At 39.8% G+C, this 25903-nt stretch overlaps 1 protein-coding gene across 3 annotated transcripts in view; it reads right to left on the reverse strand.

Annotated features, from left to right (window-relative positions):
- STX7 (syntaxin 7) overlaps nucleotides 1–25903 on the reverse strand; it is a 275573-nt gene that overhangs the window by 146406 nt on the left and 103264 nt on the right. For all 3 annotated transcript variants that reach the window (XM_078649222.1, XM_078649220.1, XM_078649221.1), the window contains one exon: nucleotides 7525–7683. In XM_078649222.1, coding sequence (XP_078505348.1) covers nucleotides 7525–7609 — 85 coding nt within the window. In that variant the 5' untranslated portion in view covers nucleotides 7610–7683. The remainder of the gene's footprint in view (nucleotides 1–7524; nucleotides 7684–25903) is intronic.

The raw sequence follows: 25903 nt of genomic DNA on the forward strand, positions 1-25903 counted from the left end.
TAGACCCATGTTGGTTTGCTCAGATATAAAAGACTAAGTTTTGGGGTGTCGTTACCTGAAGAGCTTTTTCAGGTAATTCGACACATAATACAGCTTGTCACACATACTTTTAGAAACAGTGATGATATACTGGTATTTAGGGCCACTCAATAGGAACATGACAAAGCCCTTACACAAGTATGCCATTTGGTCATCAGAGTTTTAGGAAAGTTAAACATGCAATTGAGAATGTGACTGACGTGGCCTTTTTGATCCAAATTGACATACTGAGATTGTGGTAGATAGAAGCCCTTTGGGGTTGGGTGCGATCGCAGCACAATGGACATGACAGTGCTCAGAGACACATTGTGGCTTATGTGAGCAGGAGTCTGTAGCAAACTGAATGTGCTTATTCCCGACCTGAGAACGAAAGCCTAGCTGTAGTGTGGGCTTGTGAACACTTTCATGTGTTTCCATACAGAAAGCACTTCACCTTTGTCACTGATCACCAAGCGTTGATCACCATTTTCAGAAATCCAAAAGCCAAAAGGAAACCTCGCATTGACAGGTGGGGGTTGCTACTGCAAAGGTAGGATCTTTTGACTGTGAGTGATGTGTGATTTGCGCTGAATAAGGTCCATCTGTGTGTCTTTTGCTTTCTCACTCTAGGTGCGCTGGGTATGCCCAGACATGGGTCCCTGGCTCATTGTGACACTGGATTCAACCTAACCGGGCTGATATGGGGTGATGCCACAAAACCGGTCCCAGGATGCTTTTTTCCGGTCCAGGGCGGACCTGGCTTGCCAGTTCGGGCTGGACTGTTCCCATGAGGCACAGGGTTAAGACTGATTTACATATGGCTGGGTCTAAACTGGGGTGGCATGGTGAGCAAAAGAACAATGGATTTAACTCAGATCTTTTGACTGGGGGTGAATGTTTGATTTGCTCAGCATTCCGTCCATCATCTTTGTGTCTTTTGCTTTACACTATTGAACATAGCCCAGGAAAAGGTAAAAATCCAGCTGACTATTTTTTACGAGTACCATTGCAGTGTCACAGTACAACGTCTAAAGTGGCTGAGGCATATATTAACTTCATAGTCAAGTCAAGCACACCTGCAGCTGTATCTGTTCTTTTTTTAATTGAAATCCACCAAAAATTCACAAATTCATCCATATAACGCAATATAATTATCCAGTAATAAAGCCTTTCACAATAGAAATATAGAGCTTAAAAAGTCAGTTGAAGACAGGTTACATAGTCAGAAAAAAAAGATTAACCGTAGAAAAGACAGAACATTAGCAACTAGATATAGTATTCTTTCATCATTGACAAGATAATAACTAAAGTGCCTATAATGCAAAATTTAAGTCTGGGTAAAGCTGAAAGTCTTGCCAAAAATAAGGCTACTAATGGTGTTTTGGCGTAATAAAGATCAAATACGACATCGCCTGCCTGTTTTAAAAGGAGCTAAGGTGCCTATAGTGCATTAGGTACATTAAACTATACAAAAATATTAACATATTTGTCATAATCAATGTTTTGTCATGTTGACACGAGTTTGACTATTTATAAAAAAGAAGTTAAGAGTCTATAGTGCAATAAAGTGCTGTAAAATAGATGTCTATAGTGCAATAAAGTACGAGAGTAGAAAAATATGTCAACCCATACAACATTAAGTGAAATTTCTGCATATTAGGACAACCTTTAACATTTATTCTCTTTTAAAATTCAATCAAAATGGGCCAACACAGACTTTTTCAAACTTTTTAATTCCCCAATTAGCAATGCATACAAGCACTCACTGTTTCTAATCTGCTTCATTTTCTGAACCCATTCGCATTTTGTTGGTACCAGGTCTGATAGCAATATACAATAGTTTAACGAACATATCAGAAAGAAGTAAGGAAGGGTTATAGCCAAGGACTTTCAGCCAATTGTTGGAGTCTATTGTGATTAAAAATGTAGCCTCCAGATGACAAAAAATATCATTCCCGAACCCCTGAATTGATGGGCACTTGTGAGGAGGAGCCAGCGTTTACTCCCGTGATAGGTCCCCGCCGGAGCTTTCCGGACGCGTTGCCGTCCAGCGGCCCAGACAAGAGAGGGTTAACTATACCGAACTCCTCTTCCCTGCAGAACACTCAGGGAAGAGAACCAACCAATGGGAAGAGACCTGGGGCATTAGAAAGGCAGACCTGGCGGGAGAAGGGGAGAACCCGGAAGACCCCAGGACCAAGGAGGACGACGTGTCGAACCCAGACGAAAGGAACCTGGAAACCCTGACGACGACCGGACCTGACGACGACCGACCGGAGATCAGTGCTTTCACCGCGGAGGACGAGGACGATGTCACCGGTGAAGCAGAGGACTGGTCCGAGGATTGGTGGACACCCCCGGAGGACGCCTGTATGCCGCCGTAACTCTGGAGAGTTACGGCGTTTACGGTATGTGAATCGGGCGAGGGAGATAACGTTCTTGGGAGTACGGAGACTGAAGTTTTTGCCTTGGGGAGGGGATCGGAGATTGAAGTGTTTGCCTGTTTTCCATCGGGAGGAGGGGAGTGGGCGCACCTTTTTAAGTTAGTTAGGCTGAGCTTTCCAGCCCTGCTTATTGCCGTCCCTATTATCGCCTCCTATATCTTGGCAGTTAACTTTTCGGATATATATCCGTGTAGAGGTAGAGGTAGAGAGGGAGAGAGGTAGAGAGGTAGAGAGGTAGAGAGGTAGAGAGGTAGAGAGGTAGAGAGGGAGAGAGGGAGAGAGGGAGAGAGGGAGAGAGGGAGAGAGGGAGAGAGGGAGAGAGGTAGAGAGGGAGAGAGGGAGAGAGGGAGAGAGGGAGAGATAGATAGATAGATAGATAGATAGATAGATAGATAGATAGATAGATAGATAGATAGATAGATAGATATCTATCCTGACGGAAGGGACGAGTTGAGACTTCTGCACATTGTACCCCGCAATCTGATCACGTTCCCTACTCTGCACTACCTTTGACCAGAAACGCACCCGGTGTTCCCTACCTCCTTGGTGACGGTACTCTTTTACTAAACCTAAACCCAGTGACAGCCCTACTTACCGCCTCTGTTTCTTCGGATGACTTCAGAAGTGAAAACACTGCCCGGATTGGCTGGGGTAGACCTTCGAAAAAAAATGTGGGGTTCTATATAGAAGCCATTTGCGAAAGAATATAATCTGGTGCCAATCAGCTCCCCTTAACGTACTAAAGTTACGTTAAATTTATTCAGACCACATACTCGCTGTAACCTGCAAACCTTCGTGTTTTTCCCATTTTGTTATTGCTTTCTCAGTGAGATCCACACCCTTGCTAGGAGAAAAAAGAAAATTCACTCCCCTGGTTTCCTGCGATTTCTTCAAATAGTGTGTATGCCAGATTTTTAAGTTCATTAATCTGTATCAGATCCAAATTGCTAAGGAACTTGATAAGAATATTAAATGACCTGAGAAGAAGGAAATCATGCGGGATTAAATCATACATTTCGGAAATGTTTAGCCACCTATCGATCCTTATAAAATCTGAGATCTTCCAAAAGTTGGCCTAAGCCCATTTTTGAATAATTTCAGTTGATTATCTAAACCCAAGTACTGAAGTGAGTTCAGATAAGTGGGTGGAAGAGTTAATTACTGGAATTGTATATCTTCTATCAAAGTTCTGAAGTTTATGAAAGAACCACTGCATGCCCTTAGAGAGCACTAATTTAGGGGATTTCGACATTTTTAATGGACAGCGTATCTGGTGCTCTTTACAGATGAAATTCATAAAATAATTTACGAATAGTCCTGTATTCAAGTCCAACTTAAACACAGACATATTTTGTGCAACATATGCAAAATAATAATCCCTGAGATTAGGGAGAGCTAACCCACCATTCTCCAACTCCTCATATAAAGTGCTTAGTGCAATTCGGGGAGTTTTCTTTCCCCAAAGAAAGGATGTAAACATGTACTCTAATTTGGCAAAAAAATAAAAAGGTGTTGTTAAAACACACAGAGTTGCAGAAAAAAAATATTAAATAGCGGGAGAACAGACATCTTAATCAGCGAGACCCTCCCCATAATAGTTAACAGGTGCGAGTTCCACCGAAGCAGTAAATCCTGTACTTTCAGCAGAAGCGGGACAAAATTTAAATCATACGTCAGCGATTCTTGACAAGAAATAAACCCCAAGAAATCTTTGTGGTTTAGAATTTAGACAGGACAAAATATCAGGGTGTATAACATCAGGCTTGCATCCACACTGGATCATTTCCATTTTCTTTTTGTTGATTTTATACCCGCTGAGCAATTCAAACTGCTCAAAAACCTCAAAGACTTTTGCTTGGACCCCCTTATCGCCTTTGATCAGAAGCATGATATTGTCCGCATATAATTTTAATTTCCCCATAGTAGGTAAAGGGGGACTAATATCTGCATTATTTTGAATAGCGATAGCCAAAGTTTCAATTAAAAAAAATGGATAAAATGGGGGACAATGGACAGCCTTGTCTGGTCCCCCGTTTCACAATGTTTTACTCTGCCTCAGAAGCATTAACAATAATATTGGCTTCTGCGTTAAGGTATATTCTTTGAATCAACCCCTTGATCTTAGGGGGTATACCAAAACTAGAGAGGATATGGAATAAAGTCTACCAGACCACGAGGTCAAATACCTTCTCTGCATCTAACAGAAGGACCAAGGCTGGTATTTTTCTGTAGAATAAGTTCTTGAACTAAGAACAGCGATCAAGATATGCTTGCCCTCAATTACATTACTGCACAGCAATCCTGGAGGAAACATATTCGACCTCTTATGGATGATTTTAAATATCAAAAATTCAAAAATTTGAGAGAGGTACTTTGTTGCTAAACAAGGCACCATATTACAAGGTTTGAGAATTGTCTTTCCCAAAAGACTGAGACAACAAGTCATTGAACTAGCACACAAGGGTCACCGTGGCATTGTCGCCTTCCCTTGATAAAAGAGTTGAAAGAGAATATAAGGCCTGTCATTTGTGTAACTGTACAACACAGCATTCACTAGTTATGTCTGATCTTCCGAAGCAAGTGTGGGAGAGGATTGCAGTGGACTTCTTGGGACTGCTCAACAATGGGCATCCTCTCATGGTAGTCCTTGATGAATACTCACGATTTCCATTTATAGTAGACCTATCATCAACCACGCATGACAAAGTCATTGGGACATTAAATTACGTTTTTTCAAAATGGGGTATTCCTTCCATTCTTAAGTCTGACAATGGCCCACCTTTCAATAAACGGGGTTAAAGCACTGACTCACCAACATGAATGTTAAACATCAAAAAGTACACCTCTCTGGCCACAGGCAAATGGTGTTGTCAAACAATTCTTGGGCACCCTAAAGAGAGTAGTTCAGCGCACTGCGCTAGAAGCAAGTGATCTCAAGTCAACTTTATGTTCAGTCCTTCATACTTATAGGTCAACTCCACATTCCTCAACATGTGAAAGCCTCACTACCTTAATGTTTGTGAGAGCCATGGGAACATAACTGTCACAATGGACCACTAATAGCTCGACAGATGCTGATGATATCCATACAACGGATTCCTTCCACACGTCCAGAAATTAAGACCTATGCTGACAAATGCCAATATGCTTGTGACACGGTTTTTTCTTTTTTTTTGTAAATTCTTTTTATTAACATTGCAGAAAACAGTGGTGATCGTCACAGTAATACAATATATTACATACAATTTTACCTTAGGAAGCCCAAGCTTACAGGACATGTAAGGTTGGAAATACTCATTGCAGTTTATCGCTAAGCAGTCAACAATGCGATGGTTCGTCAACCGGGGCAACCTGGGGGGGTTCGTATATATGACCCCTGTATTCGTTCCAGTTGGACCATATTGCAGCCCACTTCTGGGGACACCCCCTATCCACATAAACCGTTTTCTCCTGGAGCATGCACCAGTCCATGTCTGTTTTCCATGAGCCCACTTTCGGAGGATCCACTGCCCCCCTAGCCTAGCTATGTTTCTCTTTGCTATTGCGAATCCCAGTGTGGCCCATGTCCTCCCACGGGGTGACAGGTCAGTGGGCTCCCAGATATTCAGGAGACACCGCTTTGCCTCAACTCAGAGCTCCACCTCCCACACCTCTTGCATGCATCGATGTATCCGTTGCCAATAAGTCTGGATCAAAGGTCACTCCCATATTATGTGGAACAATGTCCCCCCTCTACACATCCCCTCCTGCAGAGCCCACCCTCACTGCGGCCCTTCAATTGCAGTCTGGTCCCTAATATGTCGTGACATAAGGAAGCAGACTGGGTCCGTGTCAAACAAAAATAGAAATGCAAGTCTGACTATCTCTTTGGTGCTGACCCACTGAGGGTTGTGATGAGCAAAGGACATGTGGTGACCGCTCAACATCCCAGAAAGTACATCACAAGAGACCCGTCACATTTCATACACCTGCCTCGATGTTAGTTGGCTCCAGATCTAGAAGTGAGACATGACCACCTGAGAGTCCAGAGAGCCCAACTTCTACACCTGCCTCTACATCACTTGTCCCCGAGATAGGTTAATGAGGCGTAGGAGAGAGGCCTAACACAAGATCCGGAAGAGTGGTTTGAGCGCCTCGATGATTCTTTGAGGAACTATAATGTACATAAAGTAATATTTGTACTTCTTATTTAACAAAGGGGGAGATGTAGTGTTTTGTGAATATGTACAGTAGGACTCTTCTGGTTCCTGATGGCCTCTGCACGAGAATTAAGAAATCAGTTGGGTGTGTCTGGGTGTGGTAAATAAAGTTTATGAAGAAGTGTGTGCACTTAAGGGTTGTACTCTGAAGAATAAAGAAATACACTACAGAGCTTCGTGCGTGGATGGTCCTTTCAATGTTATAGGGCTGGGGAGGATGCTACATTGAAAAGATCCTTCTCATCAAGAATGCAGCCTTGTTTAACAGAATTCTGTCAGCAGACCCGGAAACCTGATCATATACTTCTTGAAAAGAATGAAATAAGTCAATCATTTGGTGAGACATTTCCAGATAATCCATTCGATTCTGCAATAACCGACAAAAAGCAGCTAACATATTTTTCACAAAATGTTAAGCGCGGTTTATGCTGGAAGTCATTTTATTACAGTTCCCCTTTTATATGTTGGATACATTTATAGCATGCCCACTATTGGCCAAATAAAGGCAATGGAAACCAAGACTGTTGGAAGATTGTCCAAGAAATGGTGATGTGGAAAGTTAAGGTTTTAAAGACTTTCAGAACGTGTGGTGTGGCGAATTTACTAAATAAATGCCTTATGCAAGAGGTTTATCTGATCCAGAGAAATCTTAAAAGTCCTTCATGAATTTAAAAAATAAATACAAAAGATGTGTCCTAATATCAAGCCTAGGCTAACATTTCATTCGAGCTTTAGCCACTGGAAGGTATATTAAATGTGCAATAAAAATACATTACAAAAGACTGTTGACAACATAAGGAAACTACTAGGTCAGAAAAGCTAGCGTATGCAACGCAGCCGACTTTGAGACAAGTCATACTTACAGTTTTTCGTTATCTTCTGTATGTTAGAAGTTATACTTTGGGAAATTTGTTTGGAATCCTCAGCGGCTCCTAGTTTGTAATCCATGACAGGAATATGTTCGTAGTTCAGTTCATCAACTGTTTTAAACTAGATGCTTTATTGTTGCAGTGATCAGCAATCTAAACATTCAAGCAAAAACATTTGTATTTAGTTGTGATTTTTCACTGCACTTTGTGGTTTAAACTCAGTTGCAAATAAACAGTTACTTGATACACATTTGCCTGCTAGAGAAATTAACAAAATCAAGCATCGCAAAACCAAATGTTTTTTGCTAGACACCTCCTTCCACCATTTCTATTGCCCACCCTTTAGGTCCCATGTGTAAATTTTTATGCAGTTGGCTTTTGTATACTCTTGTGTGCACATCTCTTCATGCCTATTATTCTGCACGTGCATAAACGAACCCTTGTGCAATGTAAAGCACTCCACTGCAGTTTAGTTCCACTATTTGATACCCTAATAATGTGATCATAATACAATAAAACAAACGTATGATCCTCCTAAGGATCCATCACATCAATTCAATAGAGTCCATTACCCTTCCAAATTAGCGGTCAGGAGTGACTAGTTGCAAAGGAGAGATAGTACTGTGTGAACTGTCCAAAGTAAAAGTGTTAAATTGGGGAGCAATCACAAAGTTCATATGGAAATGATACACGTTGTATCATTTCCATATGAACTTTGTGATTGCTCCCCAATTTAACACTTTTACTTTGGACAGTTCATGCATTTTTGATTGACCTCCTGATATCTTTTGTACTTTCATTGCTCTAGGGGTATATATCAGTGGATGGTCAGAAAATATTCCCCTTGACCTTCTTTGTTGTTTATTTGAGATAGTACTGTGCCCATAGGTGTGGGAGTCCCAAGCTGTGAAGAGGTGCTGGGGCAGCTAGGACCCCCATTTAACCAGTGCAACAATGGTACCCAGTTTCCACATGCACCAGAGACGCAATGGAAAAATAGAGAACAGGTTCCCAGTGGTAAAAGTCAGATCCACCAGTTCCCTAAGGTAAGGTAAAGCCTGAAAATTGCATTGTTATTATGCTACAGAGTGGCACTCTAGTGCTAAGATACAATTTTGCCTAAGTACGTGTCAGAGACACTTGTGGTTACTCGTGTTTTTTCCAGTGTCAAGTTCCCACTAATGGTAGGGTGCTCGAACCCTTTAATGTATACAAGACATTTGCCTCTAATCATTTGTGACAAACTGTTCTGGAAATTCCTAATCCATGCTTCATTGCTCCATTGCTCCATTGCTGCCTGTTAGAGCAATAAAAGGAGCACAATGGCAGTAATTACTGACACCAATGACAGTATCACAGACATGCACTCATAAACAGTAGGGGAGAACAGGTATGATGCAAGAGACAGGGATTATTTGACTAAATTGGGGTGGGAAGATATTAAAGAATCGGTAATTATTGCAAGGGCTACGAGACCGGACAGTATGGGTTTGATCACCGTTAGTCATGGTGATTCTTTGATGAAGAATTTCAGCATTTTTTTATTTTTTAGATAACATTGTTATTGAGTTGAAAGCACAGTCATCATGGCGATATCATATTACACATCAAACATGGTAAATAACAATACATCAATAAGCACGTGTTACATAAACTAGACACTTGGAAGATTATTGTTCAGTTTGTCTGCACATCATCATTTCTTCTGTCGGTGATGTACATATCTCCTCCCTAAAGGCGTTCCACCCCCTCCCCACTTCTTATCCCACTTCTTGGGGCAACCCCACAGTTTTTTGACCTTCTTTTGTGCTATCATGCATCGGTCCATCTCCGCCACCCATACAATCGTCGAAGGTCGTCTTTCAGATCCTCAGAACATAGCAATGGCCCTCTCCACTAACAAAGAATTTCAGCATTAACCTAAAAAACTGCAGCCTTAACTCTTCCAGACAAAAAAGTGTAGCGGCCATTATTGGGGCTCATGTAGGTGACCAGCTGTTGGGGGGGGGGAATCATCGCTAGGCTTTTACTGGGCTAAATGAGAAAGCAAGGTGTGGAGAACTGGCATCTGCCATGGCTGCCATTATTGAAAGCCTGGTGGTATAAAGCAAATCAGTGGTGCACCGCCCCGAGAAGAAATGGGTGAGCAGTACCAGAATAAAATATGACTGCCGTATAAGAATGTTAATGATTATAAAGCAGGATTTGTGCCGAACAAGTACCGAATTGGAAAGGGTCACCAGATGCTTGCTATCACAACTACATTTCCCTCCCACAACAGTAAACAACAGGTTGGGCCAAATTCTATAATACAGTCCCATATACAATAGGTACAGCCCTACCATGGCCAGCCATGGCAGACAGTGAAAAAATACAGGACAAAAACCATAAAAAGATTCATATTGTTCAAAACATTTGCAAAATTAATAGGAATCCTAAAGTATTGCAGGAAGTAAAAAAAGTAACTTAAAAACTGGAGGTAAAAGGCACAAATGCAGCAAGAAAGTAGTTGTACGGATAACACCATCAACAATATTTTAAAATCATGATCAATAAGTTCCGATTACAATGCTTTTCATTGTCTCAGAATACGCTGCAAGCTCCATTCGACTGAATGTCCAGAGGAGTACATTTATGTAATCGTTATGGATTCTACCACTACTGCAAACTTTATATTTTTCGGCTGAGGATCATTCACAGACAACAAGGAGACGTGGGAGAGGATGTCAGTTGACAAAGGCATCTGTAACGCTAGTATAATGGAAGAGAAGACATATGTTCAGTTTCTGTGCATTCCATTCTTTCCTCCATTCAAACTTGGGTATGTATGGTCGCTGAAAAACACCTCTACAAATGTTAGAAGGTAAAATAAATAGGTGGTTCTCCATGGAGGTTGTCCAACAGGAACACATTTATGTAAAAAATGTATACAGACACTTGTGCCTTCCCGTTAATTCACAATGTCACAGCTCCTTAGAAGTATGATCTAATTTTCATGAAACTTTAGGCATGTCCTTTGCATATGCAAAATTTGACCAGACTTCTAAAACCAGAAGCTACAAGCTTAGTGTAGTACAAATAACTTTGAATTGTGCATATATAGTGAAGCCTCATAGCCAGCCCATTGGCTCCCTCACTCGCATCTCATTCTTTACTCTCATAACCTTGTTTCAGCAGTGACACTCTATAGATGGTCTGCACAATATATACATCTTGTCAATAAATGCATACAATGTAAATGGTCAACATATAAAATCGCTCACGTTAACTTGCAAGTCTTAGGTCTTTAGAGCCCAATCCACTTTTAATAAATATGTGCAGCCTTCTCAAGGTCTTGGTCACTATTTAGTATTTCCCTCCAACTCACACTGCTATAGTTTTAAAGACACTTCACAGTTTTTCAGTATTTGAGCTGACTAATCTGGCTAATAAGATTTTGTTGTATAAACAAATTCTGAACATCGGGAAGCTGATAACCACGATTCATGACCATGATTCATGACCGAAGGAGAAAAGAAGGGGGCTGGGGAGGGGTGTTAATAAAGGTAGATGGTAAAAAAATTTACCCAACTGAAAACCTTGGAAAGGTTCAAGCAAAGGTATTACCACACTTAAAAGCCACAGGAGAAATGAATGTTGTCAAATGCAAATCTTGGGTGTCCGCAGGGGCAAGAGGGTAGGATCACTGAACTTTGCCTAACCCCAACTTGACAATGTATAAACAAACTTTTTACAGGAATGTTCAATTAGCTTTAAATTCATTGCTCTCAGGACAACCCCGTGGAATGGAAACAGGCATTATTTATTACGAGAGATCCGGTTTTAAAATACTGCCTGTTCCAAAATTCTTCACACATTTTCCGTCACATAGCTTATGGTGTGATTCGGTCTGAGTGGTGAAACATCAGGTAGTCTTGACAACAGTGGGTCACCAAAGTAGGTCAGGTAATAAAATCCTTTTTGCATTTAAAGAAGATGCAATCTTGATTTTTAGCACTATTAGTTTGGACAGGCAGAGATGTGCCTGATTTATTTATCACGGTCATCGGCAATTAATGAACACAAACAGAACTTTGATTTTTGACAACAGAAACCACAAAAAAAATCATGTTTTATGTGCCAAAATAACTAAGCTAAATAAAGGGTCCATAGAACCATTTGAGGATGAGATTCAAAGATCAACTATTGGATCCTTCACAATGTTCACCAATTTGGGAGTTATCTGCTGCCTGTGTAGGAAAATCTTATGAAAGCAGAACATTCTACATTGCATTGTACAGAAGTTAAACAAGCCCAGGCCATGCCAATAGGCCTTTATTATGACTGAAAGTGCCTTTCGTGTCATTGATTAGGCACTTAACGAGTCATTATACATGCACTCCGTCACTCATGTTTGCACTCGTGCATCCATTCAATCCACTGACTCATTCTTGCCTTTGCCCTCTGATAAAACCACAATAAAACACACAAAAGTTCAACAACATATGCCAGATAAATTACAAGAATACAAGTATAAGAAAGACAACGTGGTTCCATTTAAAGAGGTCAGGTATATTTTTGCAACACCAAAACTACACAGAGTGTTCCTCTTGCAAAGGTACTGAAAATAGTTTATCGTTATTTTAAAATGTAAGCATTGTCACCACATTTAGAACTAATGTGTTGGTGATCTTGGACTGTAAATTGTAAAACGATGATCCACTATGGACAACAGCTTTCCATAAAGGTCTTCTTGTTTAGAGGAAGTGGCTATGTGGAAGGCGGAGCACTGCAGATGAAATGAGTGACAGGTAAGCAAACCTTAAGCACTGAAGAGGAGAAGCAAAGAGATGAAATGGGAAGTATAAAAATGCTTTAGTACAAAGAAATAATCTACCCTTGAATGCCTACTGATTTTACCATATGTGCTTCACAATTAGTATATCAGGCCTGCTGTGTTCATCATTACCGTTCCATAATAAACAGATCAGAGCTATGACATGAGGAAAAATGTTTCCTAGTGATACATTCAGGCCTATATCAGTTTCACTCGCTTATAACAGTAAGCAAATTAGTTTTTGTATTGAGCTTAAGTTTTACCACAGGTCAACCATCAGGCATATAGTCATAAAATTGCAAAAGTATACAAAATTATGGGTGGCAAAGCAAAACACTATCCCTCCTTACAGGGCTTACCGTGGATTCTCATAGTCAAAATCTTGTATACTTGAAGTTTGTCAGACGAGGTAGCCAACACCTACTAAGAAAGTCTATGATTCCACATAACTAAATATATATATATATATATATATATATATATATATATATATATATATATATATATATATATATATATATATATATATATATATATATATATATATCTGTAAGCTTTAATTCAGAGTAATAGCAGTCCACCCTTCAATGTCTATTGACTTAACACATGCTTTTTACTTTCAATGTCAGACCTACCGCCTTTATCATAACATTTCATAATAAACAACCAGGCATGTAGCCTTTATAATTGGCTTGTCGTCATAACCAACTCCAGCCCATTGAAATTAGCATAAACTTTCCACAAGGCATCTGTCTGGCATACAGTCATAAAAGTACAAATGTATACACAATTATAGTTGAACGAGGAAACCATCATCTCTCCTAAAGCATCCTAGCTAGGACTATTGCAGTGCATATTTAATATCCCCACAATTTGTTCAGGAGGATCATCAACACCAAGCTCTTGCTATCTATGGTGATCTGTGAAATTGCATGTAACAATATACCTGCCTGGAGGTTTTAACTCAGTGCAATAACAATCTGTCTTTAAAAGCATATTTTTGTAATGTATGCTTTATTCAATAAGTAGGCCAGGTCAATGCTGCTGCCAAAGAAAAATAGACACCCTAAATTATCCAAGTTATCAGATATACTTTAATAGCATTACAATGCCATATGTGTACCCCTGAAAGTTCAAGATTATTAGCTGGAAAAATAAACAAAATCATGACAGCTGAGTGTAGGGCTAGAACTTTTTTTGTGGAAACACACATCTACCCAATCAAAAAATGCACTCCTGGTCTGCAAAATGCAGGCCATTCATGGTAGTGCTACGTAAAGTCCTTTTTTACATTCATTACATAAATGTCTGGTGACAGCTATACTGTCAATCCAACCTAAAATGTAGGATTTGCAAACAGATAAAGTGGCTCAGGAATAGAATACGAAAGGGGTGCGTTCAGAGAAAATGTATTAATTTCGTCATCCTAAAACAGCTCCAAAGATGCATATTCATAGAAACGTTCAAGGGACAACATATGAGAATGACTATTCTTGAAGTTAACTGCATAAAGAATCACAATTTTGTTAAAGACAAGGAGGCTAGCATTATGCATCATCTTCATTCACTCCTTCTTAGCAGCAACACTTAAAAGCTTCAAGCAACAGAACACAGAATCACATCACAATGAAATAGGATATTGTTGCTCAGGAGTGAATAAAAAAATGCATTATGCCAGACTCCTGTCTTGCCATAAACTTGAAGAAAAAGTATCCTTTCACTCTACTATAAGAATGTAAATAATCTACATAAATATTTGCATGAAATAGAAACAGATTAGATACTCTTTTTGAGGTACAGGTAGATTAGTACAAAGTATTATACACATAAAAGAAGTAGGTTGCCTTTACCAACAATATGAGCAGGAGCCCCATGGTTGGATACGGATGCCATCTACCACAGGTCACGTGGGCTCTTATTAGACCCAGGAGGCCATCCTTAATGGAAGAAAATGCCTCTCACACAATACTGTGTCATGCTGCATCCTCTCCCCACCCCGGTAAGATGGTACTACCATGGAGTTCTTACATAAAACGTGCAGGACAAAATTGGGATCCAGTTTAATTAAAAATACCTTCAGGTGCCTCAATTATCACCTTTATTGATGAGAACCTGAGGTACACTAAAAACAAATCCAATGATGGAACCTTACAAGAATAACGTCTCTATTCCATCTTACAGTCTACCAACCTGTTTCTGCCCACACTGGAAGCCTAAAAGGTCTGGAGCATTCGTCAGGGCTGTTGGATCCTTACAATAACACTATTGGGTGTCCCGTGTGTCCCCCACATGCTAATGTGGGGAGTACACCTAAGATATTATCAAAGTGAATCCTACCTGGGATACTCCTATGCGCAATACATCATGCACCCCAAGACTTTAGGAGATACCAGAGCCTCGGTCAAAGGAGAGGTGGTGACCTTCGTAGTCTCACATTCATCAGAAGGCACGCCACATGGGAGAATATATGTCCGTCCGCTCCCTGCAGATTGGTACTTAGTGCAAAGTAACTTATTGTAGGAAAAGTAATTCATTTATGCATTTAATTATTAAGCAGGAATTTCTCATTTCAATATTTGCTAATCATAAATTAAAGTGTTGCCAATTTGTTCCAACATAGGCAATGCAATTTCATAACTTGAATGGCAGCTTTCTTCAAGTTAAATTCTGAATTACTATACTGTAAATCTAAGATTTAATAAGCCATCCAAGGAGAAGAATGTAATGCATACAGCACAAATGAAGAAGAAAAAAAAGAGTACCGGGAGAATAAACGTGATTGAGTTGTCCAATCATTAAGTACCTCCAATATAAAAAAACAGCGGGAGCAATACAACTGGTGAAACCACTGTTGCTAGTCAAACTCAAGGTAGAACTGCATATTATGGAAATGCACAAAAATCTTAGATGTACATGTACATTCATAGTCTGCGATGCTTATTCTACCAGACTGTCTGTAGTCAGAAATATAGAAAAGCAATCTTCTTTTTCAGATGACGTAGAAGATTAGATGTTTATTTGAAAGAACTATCAACATCATTATCTTGAGACCCAGAATTGCATTTGCAAAGGTCGATTTAACTTGTCAACCAAGATACCCTTACTAAATGCACTAAATGTAAAAACATAATTTACACAACTGTGCACCTACAGGATTTGAGGTCAGTGGGCTCGAAACATCAGACATCACATGACTGATTACCCAGACCCAGATGTCCAGGGGGAATAAAATGAAGCGGTTAGAGACACTGTAGCAGTCACAAAACTATCTAAACGAAATGGAAACCCTGCATGCAACATGTAATTTCAACGGAAGTCAAATAAGGTCTTAAAAAACAAACATATTAACAGGGCATTTTACAGGACAGTTCTTGATATAGTAAGTTAAACACATAGTTTGTCAGATGTGCAGCCCACACAAAATCAAACTGTATAGATACATTTTTTAGGAACATAAAAATATTTGAAAGAGACAAATAGTTTGAAACTTATAGCTTAAAATACATTCATTTTTAAATGTTTAGATTTCCACTCCCACCAAACACAGATCACACACTATCTTTCTCTCTCTCCGGTACACAATTATTCTAATTTCTAGCCAGTGCTGAATCAAAGTCGGTTTAATAGCAGGAATGAGAGATGTCTTGTATTCTCTGATCGTATCCAAAAAGCCACCATAAAATCCTTTTCTACATGCAAAAGGGACTTTGCTGTTACAGAAGCGGACTTCCTGAGCTATGCTCAGCTGCGACAACTGACCCTTGAAATTACTCCTGTGGAGCTTGTGTTCAAAGCAAGCAGGTCTAGTCTTCCTTCTTCAGACAGCAGGGCAATACTTCTTGTGAATCTTCCACTGGTCCAGGAGTGTTCTGCCTTGGCTCCACATTGTCCAGGGTGACAAAGACCAGGGCAGGCCTGGAGTCGGGTTCCGTTGTTAGTGCTGCAGGCAGTGCCATTTGAAGTGCACATCTCCTCCCAGCAAACCAGTCAGAAAGACTTACTCACCTCACACCTAAGCATCTTTTGCCCCCATATCTGGGAAGAATACACAACCCACAACAGGAGAGAAATTCACAGTAATGTGACCCTGGCCATGGCAGAAAGGCACATTTAGTTTAGTCAGAAAATGCCAACTTTCTAAAAGTGGCATTTACAGAATAGTAACTTAAAACCTGTCTCAACTATTAAAGTAGATTTCAAATGTCAATTTATTTTTAGTCGAAGAAGCATTTCTCTATCAGTTCCCATCCTGAAGTTATTACTCATTAGAACATTGGAATACTGAGAGCTCCATTGAAGATAATGGAGCAGCAACAGCCTGTATGAACTGGTACATGCCTGCTGCTCTCAAAATTTCAATGTCCTAATACACAGCATCTGCCTTTTTTTCCCTGCCTCTCAAAAATATATTATTCAGCCAGAGCAAAGTGAAAGGCGAGGTTGTGCAGGAGGACACACAGCCTTAATCCTTCCCTACTACTGTAGCACAGTGTCACTAGGGCTTCAAAAGGAGGGAAGGGTGAATGCTGTTTAGCACCCAAGTCTCCCTGGCTTGGCTGAACTACAAAAAGCAGTTCAGCCAAGCCGGAGAGAACCAGGGGCTGACTGCAGCTTCCTTTCACATGAGACTGTTCAATAGCTAACAGCCATATCCCCATGTTCCATAGCTGGGCTCTGCTGGCTTTAAAAGGTCTGATCCCTTGTTTAAAGCCCTCACCATCAGCATTGGAATTTAACGCTAGAGTGGGCTTTTAATGGCTGGTATAGCCAGCTACAGCGGGCTCTAAAGCTTCATTAAGTGTTATAAGATAACAGTGTTAGTCTGTGGGAAATATTGCTTTACAACTGTGAAAAATTACTTTGGCAGTTTATCATGACAAGTAAAAATTGAGTACACATGTCCTACTCTTTAAATATCAAGCACACTGCCCTAGGAACCTTTAGGGCCAACCTTAGGGGTAACCTATAAGTATTAAAAAAGGAATATTTTGCCAGGTTAATTAGGCAGTTTAAAACTGCACTACAGGTTATAGTGGCAGGCCTGAGACATGTTTTACAAGGGCTACTGTGGCACAACGAGTGATGCAGCCCACTTGTAGTATTTAAAATACAGGCCCTGGGTATAAGTAGTAACATTTATTAGTGACTTATAAGTAAATTATATGGGTAAATTAGGAATATTCCAATTTTACCGTGTTAAATGTAGCAAGCATAAAGACTATCACTATTTAGTCGGGGGAAAAATACACAGATCCTAAAAAGCCAAATGAAACTGGTCCAGCAAAGGAAGGCAAAAATCTTGAGGTGATCCTGCATAAAGTGCCAGGTCTAACATAACTGCTACACAGAAAGACGCACCAAAGAATTGCTTCTATTCAAAATAGAGGGGTGCACAATAAGTAAAGTATAATTGGTATTACATGCCAGAGAGGATGTATCAAACATGCACTACTGTAAATCAGAAGTGCTGCAAAGGACGAGAGATAACAGGAGACAGTATCCAAATAAGGTGTGAAAGCTCCATGTTGCACCTATCTGGAGAGGGATGGTCGGCACCCTGGAAAGCTTACTAGGGTTCTCTTACTTGTTCAACCAGGACCTTTCGTTACATTTCCTTGAGTATGCTAAAAGCCTCTGATTGCCCAAACATTTACTTTCCTTGGGGCTATATCTAGAGGCAGCAAGGCTTGTAGTGGTATTCCTTTTTCCCCTCCCTGTAGCTATGATACCACATGTTATGGAATATTACAGCAGCACATGGAAGCCATATAGCAGTTTATCTTTTTTTTGGGGTGGGAGTCGCTCCTGTGCATAAAGTGCATTCTGGGTCTAAGGGTGCTAGGGCTGTTCAACTGAAGACATGAGTGGAATTCATGCTACAACATCCTAAAACCAACTCTTATAGCGTAGAGTCTTAGGGGGTGGGAGCAGGGAAATGGGAGGGATTTCAGAAGGGGGTTGTTTTGATCATTCATTATTAATATATATTGTTTGGTGAAATGTTGATCGACCGGATACTGAACAGTAGTCCGGGTTGTAGTTGCTATAATCTGGCATTTATGAATGTCTATTAAAATGTCTGTATTAAATTATTACAAATGTGTTTCACAAAAAAATTAAAGTGAAAACATTTTTTTTAAATTCAACCTTTGGCCACATCCACACCTTACTATACTTCCATTTGTCTCTTTAAACCATACTTCTTTAGAGTGGACTTGGTAAAGCAAATCTGCTGAATGAATGTAGTTGCAGGATAAGGTAACACACAGGGTCGAAGTTAATGTGAGGTCAAAGTTGGTATATACATTTTTAAAAACAATCTTCAATCAATAGGTTACAAAAATTCTAATTACATTATTGAGGAAATTAGCTCAAATAAATACCTGGGCATTAAATTGGGCAGAAACATGTCCTTTATGGATCAAAAAATGGATATAAAAGCAAAAGCCCAATCATTAACTTTCGCCTACAAACAGCTTTACAAGAAATTGGAATGTCCTTCCCATGGGCAACTTTTGAAAATAATGGCAGCACAATTGCTCCCAACTCTGTCCTATGGCCTGGAAATTTGGCATGGCCAAGAAATTACCATTTTAAATTAACTGCAGACAAAAGTATATAAAGCAGTTTTTAACCTCTCTAAAGGAGCATCCCCAGCACAGATACGCTTGGAATTCAGTCTCCAGAACCAAGACTATCAAAGAAAAGCAATGTTTGCAAAACTGAGCTGGAAATTCAGAGCATCGTAACCGGGATCGCTGAACAACTTATGTTGGACGGAAATAAAGACGCAATTTGACCCAAAAAAAACAAACACTTGGGGTGATTATCTGTGTACAGACCTGGAGGTATTAGAGATTAATGAAGCCTGGAACAGCAAGCTGGAAAGAACAACATTTAACAGAGTGTGTAACACCATGGCCAAGAAATTATACTTCGTGGAAGATTAAAAAAAAGACTGTCTAAACGTAGTCACGGCTGGGTGGTAATAAACTCATATATAAAGCCAAATACGCAACCCTACTTAGCGGCCCACTTTCGTCTATCATTAAAAAGGAGATTCATGGCGTACAGATTAGGTGATCAGAATTCGCAGGATTTGGTCCCCACCTGGAAAAACAAACAGCAAGCGGAAAAATGTTGTCTATGTGGGTATCGTACAGAAACCATATGCCACATGATGTGAGTTTGTGAGACAGTAAAAGTTGAAAGAAGTAAGTTGCTAAAAGCATCCTTAAATGACAAATATTCGCACTTGCAGACAGGTGGTAACAAGCTGGATGGGGGGTTCATCAAACATTTTAATATGCCGTGGGGGTAAAATTCATGACACTAGTGGACAACCTCCTATTGAAAGTGCACAAAGAACAAATGCTTGGGGTTGGAACAGGTCTGGTAATTTAATAGAAACTGTAAATATTTTAAAGTTTTATTGAAAATATGTCACTTTTAAAATTCTGATTGTTACAAATTTTATTGTGTGCTTTATGGTTGTGATAAACCAAATAGTTATTTTTTGACTGACTGACAAATTACATTATTAAAACTAAAAAACAAATTATATAGAAACTGAACAAATGAGATTGAAATGTGATATGAACTAAGATTCAAACAATTGACTTAAATTGAACAACACTGAATTCCCCTATATTAACAAGCATTTTGAATCAAAGTATGTGCCACATAAACTGAAAGTAATCAATGAAAACATGCTTGTCCCTAAATATAGCGGCTATAAGCGTGCAACAAAAATGTTACATTTAAAGATAAACGAAGCATCACTTATCATTTTAATAAAATAGTAAATAATAATCCACATTTTGTAAAGCGCACATTCACCCGTAAGGGTCTCTAGGCGCTGGGGGCCGTGGGGGGCGTCGGGAAGATTAAGCAAGCTATTGCCCTTAGACACATGGTGCTGGGCTAATCTGCCGCCGGTGCCGGGGATCGAACCGTGATCCCCAGACTCCGGAGTCAGTCGCCCTAGCCGCGACGCCACACCTCTTCCCCTACCATGAAGGTTTATATAGAATAGAAATTGAAACTGTTTTTAGTTTTAACCCATGTCACAGTGAAATAGGATTTTTGCTGGTGCAAAGATAAGGTACCATTGGCTTTATAAATGCTTGGGTCATAGTTCGGAGCCGTTAAATGAAATGTGACCAGGGTAAACGGCATTGCTCACAGTGCAAAAGACCTAATGGCTGGCTATGTAGACTCATCCAGTGCTGCAAAGCGTGGAAGCCATACATGGATATCAGTTGAACAATCTACTAGAATAAAAAAGACTGATGCAAAACTCCTCCTCTATGTGTATATGCATTTATTTTTAATTTAGCAACTTCTTCGCTTCCTTCAAATAGTTCAGCAGAGTCTCTTGCCCCAACTTAAAAAGAGCATAATATCAAACTGCTAACAATAAGTTGTCAAGCAATGTAATATATTTCAAACCATTAAAAGTTTCCATTTGGTTGGTTTGGTGTGTCATTAAAATGTTGAAGTTTGCATTGTGCCTAGTTGACAAAGTCCTTTCATTCTTGAATGGTAGATAGCATGAATTCAGAAACATAACGTGTAGTATCACAAGCACCAGCAGACAATGAATTCAGTTTGCATTGCGTACTATAGGTATGCCGTAATATGCCGTTTTGATGTGCTGTTCCCAGTAATCTGAAAAAATCGGTATTGGCATGAGGTACGGCTACAAACTGCCTTCTTACCAATGTATTTATTTATTTATAAAGTTTTATATAGAGCTAGCTAGACCCGTAGGTATCGGAGCGCTTTACATACACAAAGGAATTGAAAGATTGCATAACATCGCAGGACATGAGGATGCATAAAGATATAAGCAAAGACGTAACACTTATGTATCCAATGAGGGGAGAGAGACGCAGGGGGTTGACACAGTCAGATAACCACCATTCTTGAAGGTCAAATGTTAACAACATACTCTATTTCTGGGCTTTCAAGACACCATTAGCTGGTACTACAATAGAATGTAGCCAGGTTTACCAAAATGAAAGGACTGAAAATAAGGGTCCCAATTCCGAAAATTGTATATTTGCATACAGTTTAGACTTTAGTGGAATACTCAATGAATTCCAGGAGTACTCCTGTTAATCTGTGGCATTCGCAGATTACCAACGACTCATACTTAAACCTATACACATTTAGGCATCTAAGATAGGACTTGCACTACTTCTGCCCTTTCAAACTAGTTTGTTTTTTTCCATAGACAAAACGTTTTCCTAATGGCTAAACTCTTTCCACTGCATTGTGTAATTAATTTTGCACGTTTTCCTTTGTCAGTCCCACCATAAACATTTAGTTTCTTCTGCCATTGACACAAACAAAGCTCCAAACACAAACTTGGAGAGAAATAAGCGGCAAACAATTTGACAATATACAGAAACCTGTAAGTTAATGGGTGTTTAAAAACATTCGCAGGTAGTCCCCCCCTTGTGGATCCTATATAAACAAGCATTTGCAATGCAATCGGTCTTGCCTTTGGGACCTTATATTTATTTAGCTATGCAGCACATTAGCCTGGGTACTGAAACATCTTCTGTTCTTTAACATGGAGGGAAAGTAAGCATCAAACTGTGTGACACACCAAGTATGGGAACACAATAAGAGAAATATTGCCTTTCAGCTGGAAATGGTATAGTTCAAAGCTCTGTTTTTATTATTAAATCAGGGCCTTCGGTGGTCATATCACTGAAAATACAAGATTTGAAAAAAATATTGTCTACCGGTGCTCATGGAAGACAATTTCTATGGACTGGAAACTAGAGAATGCTAAAGTGATTTGTGTATTTTACTGAGCTCTGCAGGTTATTTTCAATCAAGAAAGTTAAATAGAGGCAGTTGTCAGAAAGAAAAAATAAAGTCCCTAAGCAGAAAGCAATTCTGGTATCTTACTGACCCTGTACTGGTCATTTTCTATCAAGACACTTAAATAGAGGCAGTTGAACAGAAAAAAGTCCCTAAGCAGAAGTAGACAAGTCCTAGGGCTGATCTCCAGAGCCCATGAAGCACAAACACATATAAGTATATACTAAAGTATATACAAGAGTTCTTGAATGCTCGACTTAAAAACTAGCTAAGAATGCATTTGCTCACATACAAAATCTGGCAATTTAGTTATGTTTACTTTTCAGACACTCCCATTACAAAGCAAATATTTCATCACTTTTGATCCTACAAATGGGATTTTTCCATCAAAAAAGTACCTTATTTGTGCACCTAGGTGCACCTACATTAAATTTAAGTGCACAGATTTGGGATTTCCAGTCTTACTATCTCCTTTGACAAGGAACTATTTAGTAAGCATATGTTTGGGCCATTTTATCACTAGCGCTTCCTGGGGGGGTCACTTTGGTTTTTAAAACTTGACACAAACACTTAAAAGGCAGCAAAGAGATCTGTAAAACGTATTATGCAGATAACATGTACATTTGGGGAAGTGGTAAAATAACATCACAGTGGGGAATTAAAGGCTATAGAGTGGTCAATATGACAGTCAATGCCAATAACTTAGCAGAGTTCAAACACAAATATACAAAGGTTCTATAGAAATACAGGTTGGAGCTAAAAAGCCAAAGCCCAGTTGTAAGACTTGTAAAGAACTATCAGTACAAGACACTCAGCCCTGCCAATTTTCCGAGTTCATGTGAACTAGATGCTGCTTGCAAAAGAGGATGCGTACAAGTAATGGGTGAGTATGAGGTTTAATGAGAAAAAGCGTATGGTGTCTTGCCGCCACCAGTAACTCTACCAACTGTCACCCCACTCCCATTACATCCCCACATTCCAGAACTATGCACTATCTAGCACTCAGGACATTGGTCTCAGAACTAGGGGATGGAGCACGAGCACCCGAAATAGGGGCTGGAAGAGTGGTTCTCTGACCATCTGTTGAATTAGGCACTTCCTCGACCATACGCAAATCATTCTCAGATACATCATCCCACACCAACTCATTAGAATGAGGCGTGTTATTGCTAATTTCTTTGCTGTGCTTCCAATTCAACACCTTATTACATCTCAACATTCTGGTAAAATGCCAAAACGTTTTGTCACTCAACAATGAAGATTTTGCATGCACTTCTTCAATTTCTAGAAGATCTGAAAATGTACTGCACCCTTTCTTGGTTTTGTACCCCAATTTTACTCTCACCCAATCACCTGTTATGAAGTACACATTCTTCACTCTATGCCTCTTGTTTAAATTCTCCTTGTACAATTTATGCATCGGAAGTAAATTACTTTTCACCACAAATGGAGGCCATTTGCTACACAGTTTCATATTTATCCAGGCTGAATTGTCCATTGTAAAAGGATATCTTCACCTTAAAATCTTAAATTGACTGTATCCAGTTAATGTAGGTGTTATCCGGTAAGCTCAGACCGTTTTCCCCAACTCCTTCTCCCAAGCATGACAAGCATTACTGGATACTTGCACACTGCCCATTATCACCCTGTTAAAAAAGTTCCCGAACTCCATTCCATGCAGATGATAAACGGGAGTTCACGTCCTCTTGTTTCCAGTCCTGGCTAGAAAGTTTGCATACTTTTCTGCTGTAAATTGTGGCCATTGTCACTCAGGATGGAACTAGGAATGCCTTTCCTTAAAAACAACATGCCAAAAAATGAAATAATATCATTAGCATTAAACAATTAATTTACCTCAAATTATGTCAATTTAGAATAATGATCCATGACAACCATTACATGTTTAGGTATCCCTCAATCATGCAAAATGGGTCCCAGAATGTCTATGCTCAATTCTGGCCAAGGCATCTCAGGACATTTCCGCTCACCAACTGATGGTCGGAACACAATTTGCACCTTATCTGACTTGGCACAAGCCTGACAATTCCTCTCAAATATCTTTGCGTGCACATCAATACCAGGCCACCAACAAGATGACTTCACTCTTCTTTTAAGTTTAACTATGCCAAGATGTTATTCTTGATTCAATTCCAATATCTTCAGCCTCAACCCCTTGGGAGGTACCACCATCTCACCCCTAAGAATGTATCCAGCATCACTCAGAAAAAAAGCATCTTTGATTTCCTACAATCTCTTGCACTCTTCCTGTAGTTTACTTTTGTCTGTCTAACCATTGGTAGTGAACTGCCTTACTATCACCAGGATTTCATCCTCCTCGTAACAAGCCACAGACTCTTCACCTAGTATTGCCAAATTACCTCCACGGAGAATGGCAACACTGTAATCATCCCATTCAATGTCAATGTACTCACATAAAGGTAACAGTGAATGGCTCAGATAGTCCGCCACCTTATTCCTTTTTCCAGGTAAGTACTCATCATATACAAAATCCAACAATGTTATTGTCATTCTCACAATGCGCGGCGCTGATCTAACTATTCCATTAGATATAAGAATCCTCACAAGCAGTTTATGGTCAGTACGCAGCGTGAATTTCGATCCCCACAAATACTGCTGAATCTTTTCCATTGCCCATTCCGCAGCCAGCATCTCCTTCTCAACTACAGAGAACCTTTCCTCTGGAGGAGGTAGCGAACAAGATGCATACGCCACTGTGCATTCATCTCCCACTTCCGAAATTTTGGTCAATACTGCGCCAAAGCCATTGCCACTGGCATCCGTTGTGAGAATACTACAAGCCTTAGCCTCAAAAACTTGCAGCGGAGCAGCTGTACATATGTCATTTTTGACTCTTTCAAATTCTTCCTGTAACCTATCACTCCATTTGAATTTCTGTCTTGTTTTCAATAACTGTCTTACCCCATGTGTCTTTATGGCAAGGTTTTGCGCAAATTTGGAATAAAATTTCGCAAGGCCTAGAAATGATCTGACTTTATCCTTAGAAGTTGATGCTGGGGCATTGCCAACTGCTTCAATGATACCCTTCTTTGGTGAAATACCCGCTCTGCCTACCTCATGGCCTAAATACATCACAGACTGTTGTTTTTATTGGCATTACGTAAGAAATAGAGAGATACAATCGTACCACAAATGTGAATCAATCAAACACAGAATAAGTAAGGAAAAAAGAGGACGTTTGGGGAATACTGGGAAATTAGGCACAAGAACGACAGTAGAAGGAGGGGGGGAGAAAAAACGGAGTTAGGATTGTATCAGGACAGCTGGAAGGTAAGGGTATTTATACAATTACACAACTTATGATGGCAAATGAGACAAATCATCAAAGTGCATCATTTACCAGACAGCAGATCAGCGCATCAATAATAATCATCAGATATAGTGCTAGGAGCTTGTAAAGAAAACAGGAGTTGTGTAGCTAAAGGCCACGTCTGCCCAACATGAGGTACAAATGAAAGGAGATCAGTTGACAAGTGAGCTAGGTATCTTGTATGGGGAGTTCGCAAGCAGCAAGTGTCCCATTGTGTTCCTGGTGCATTATATCACAGGTTTTAATGCAAATTAGCATTTTCTCAATTCTGCAGTAAGTCCTTTTCTAGCCAATGTTCCCAGTAGCAGCTTCACCTGGTTTCATGGTCTCGTCTGTCTCGAAATGAGAGGAAAAAGAGAGGGGTCCCACAA

This window comes from Lissotriton helveticus, chromosome 6 (assembly GCF_964261635.1).
Source record: "Lissotriton helveticus chromosome 6, aLisHel1.1, whole genome shotgun sequence".
Taxonomy (NCBI): Eukaryota; Metazoa; Chordata; class Amphibia; order Caudata; family Salamandridae; genus Lissotriton; species Lissotriton helveticus.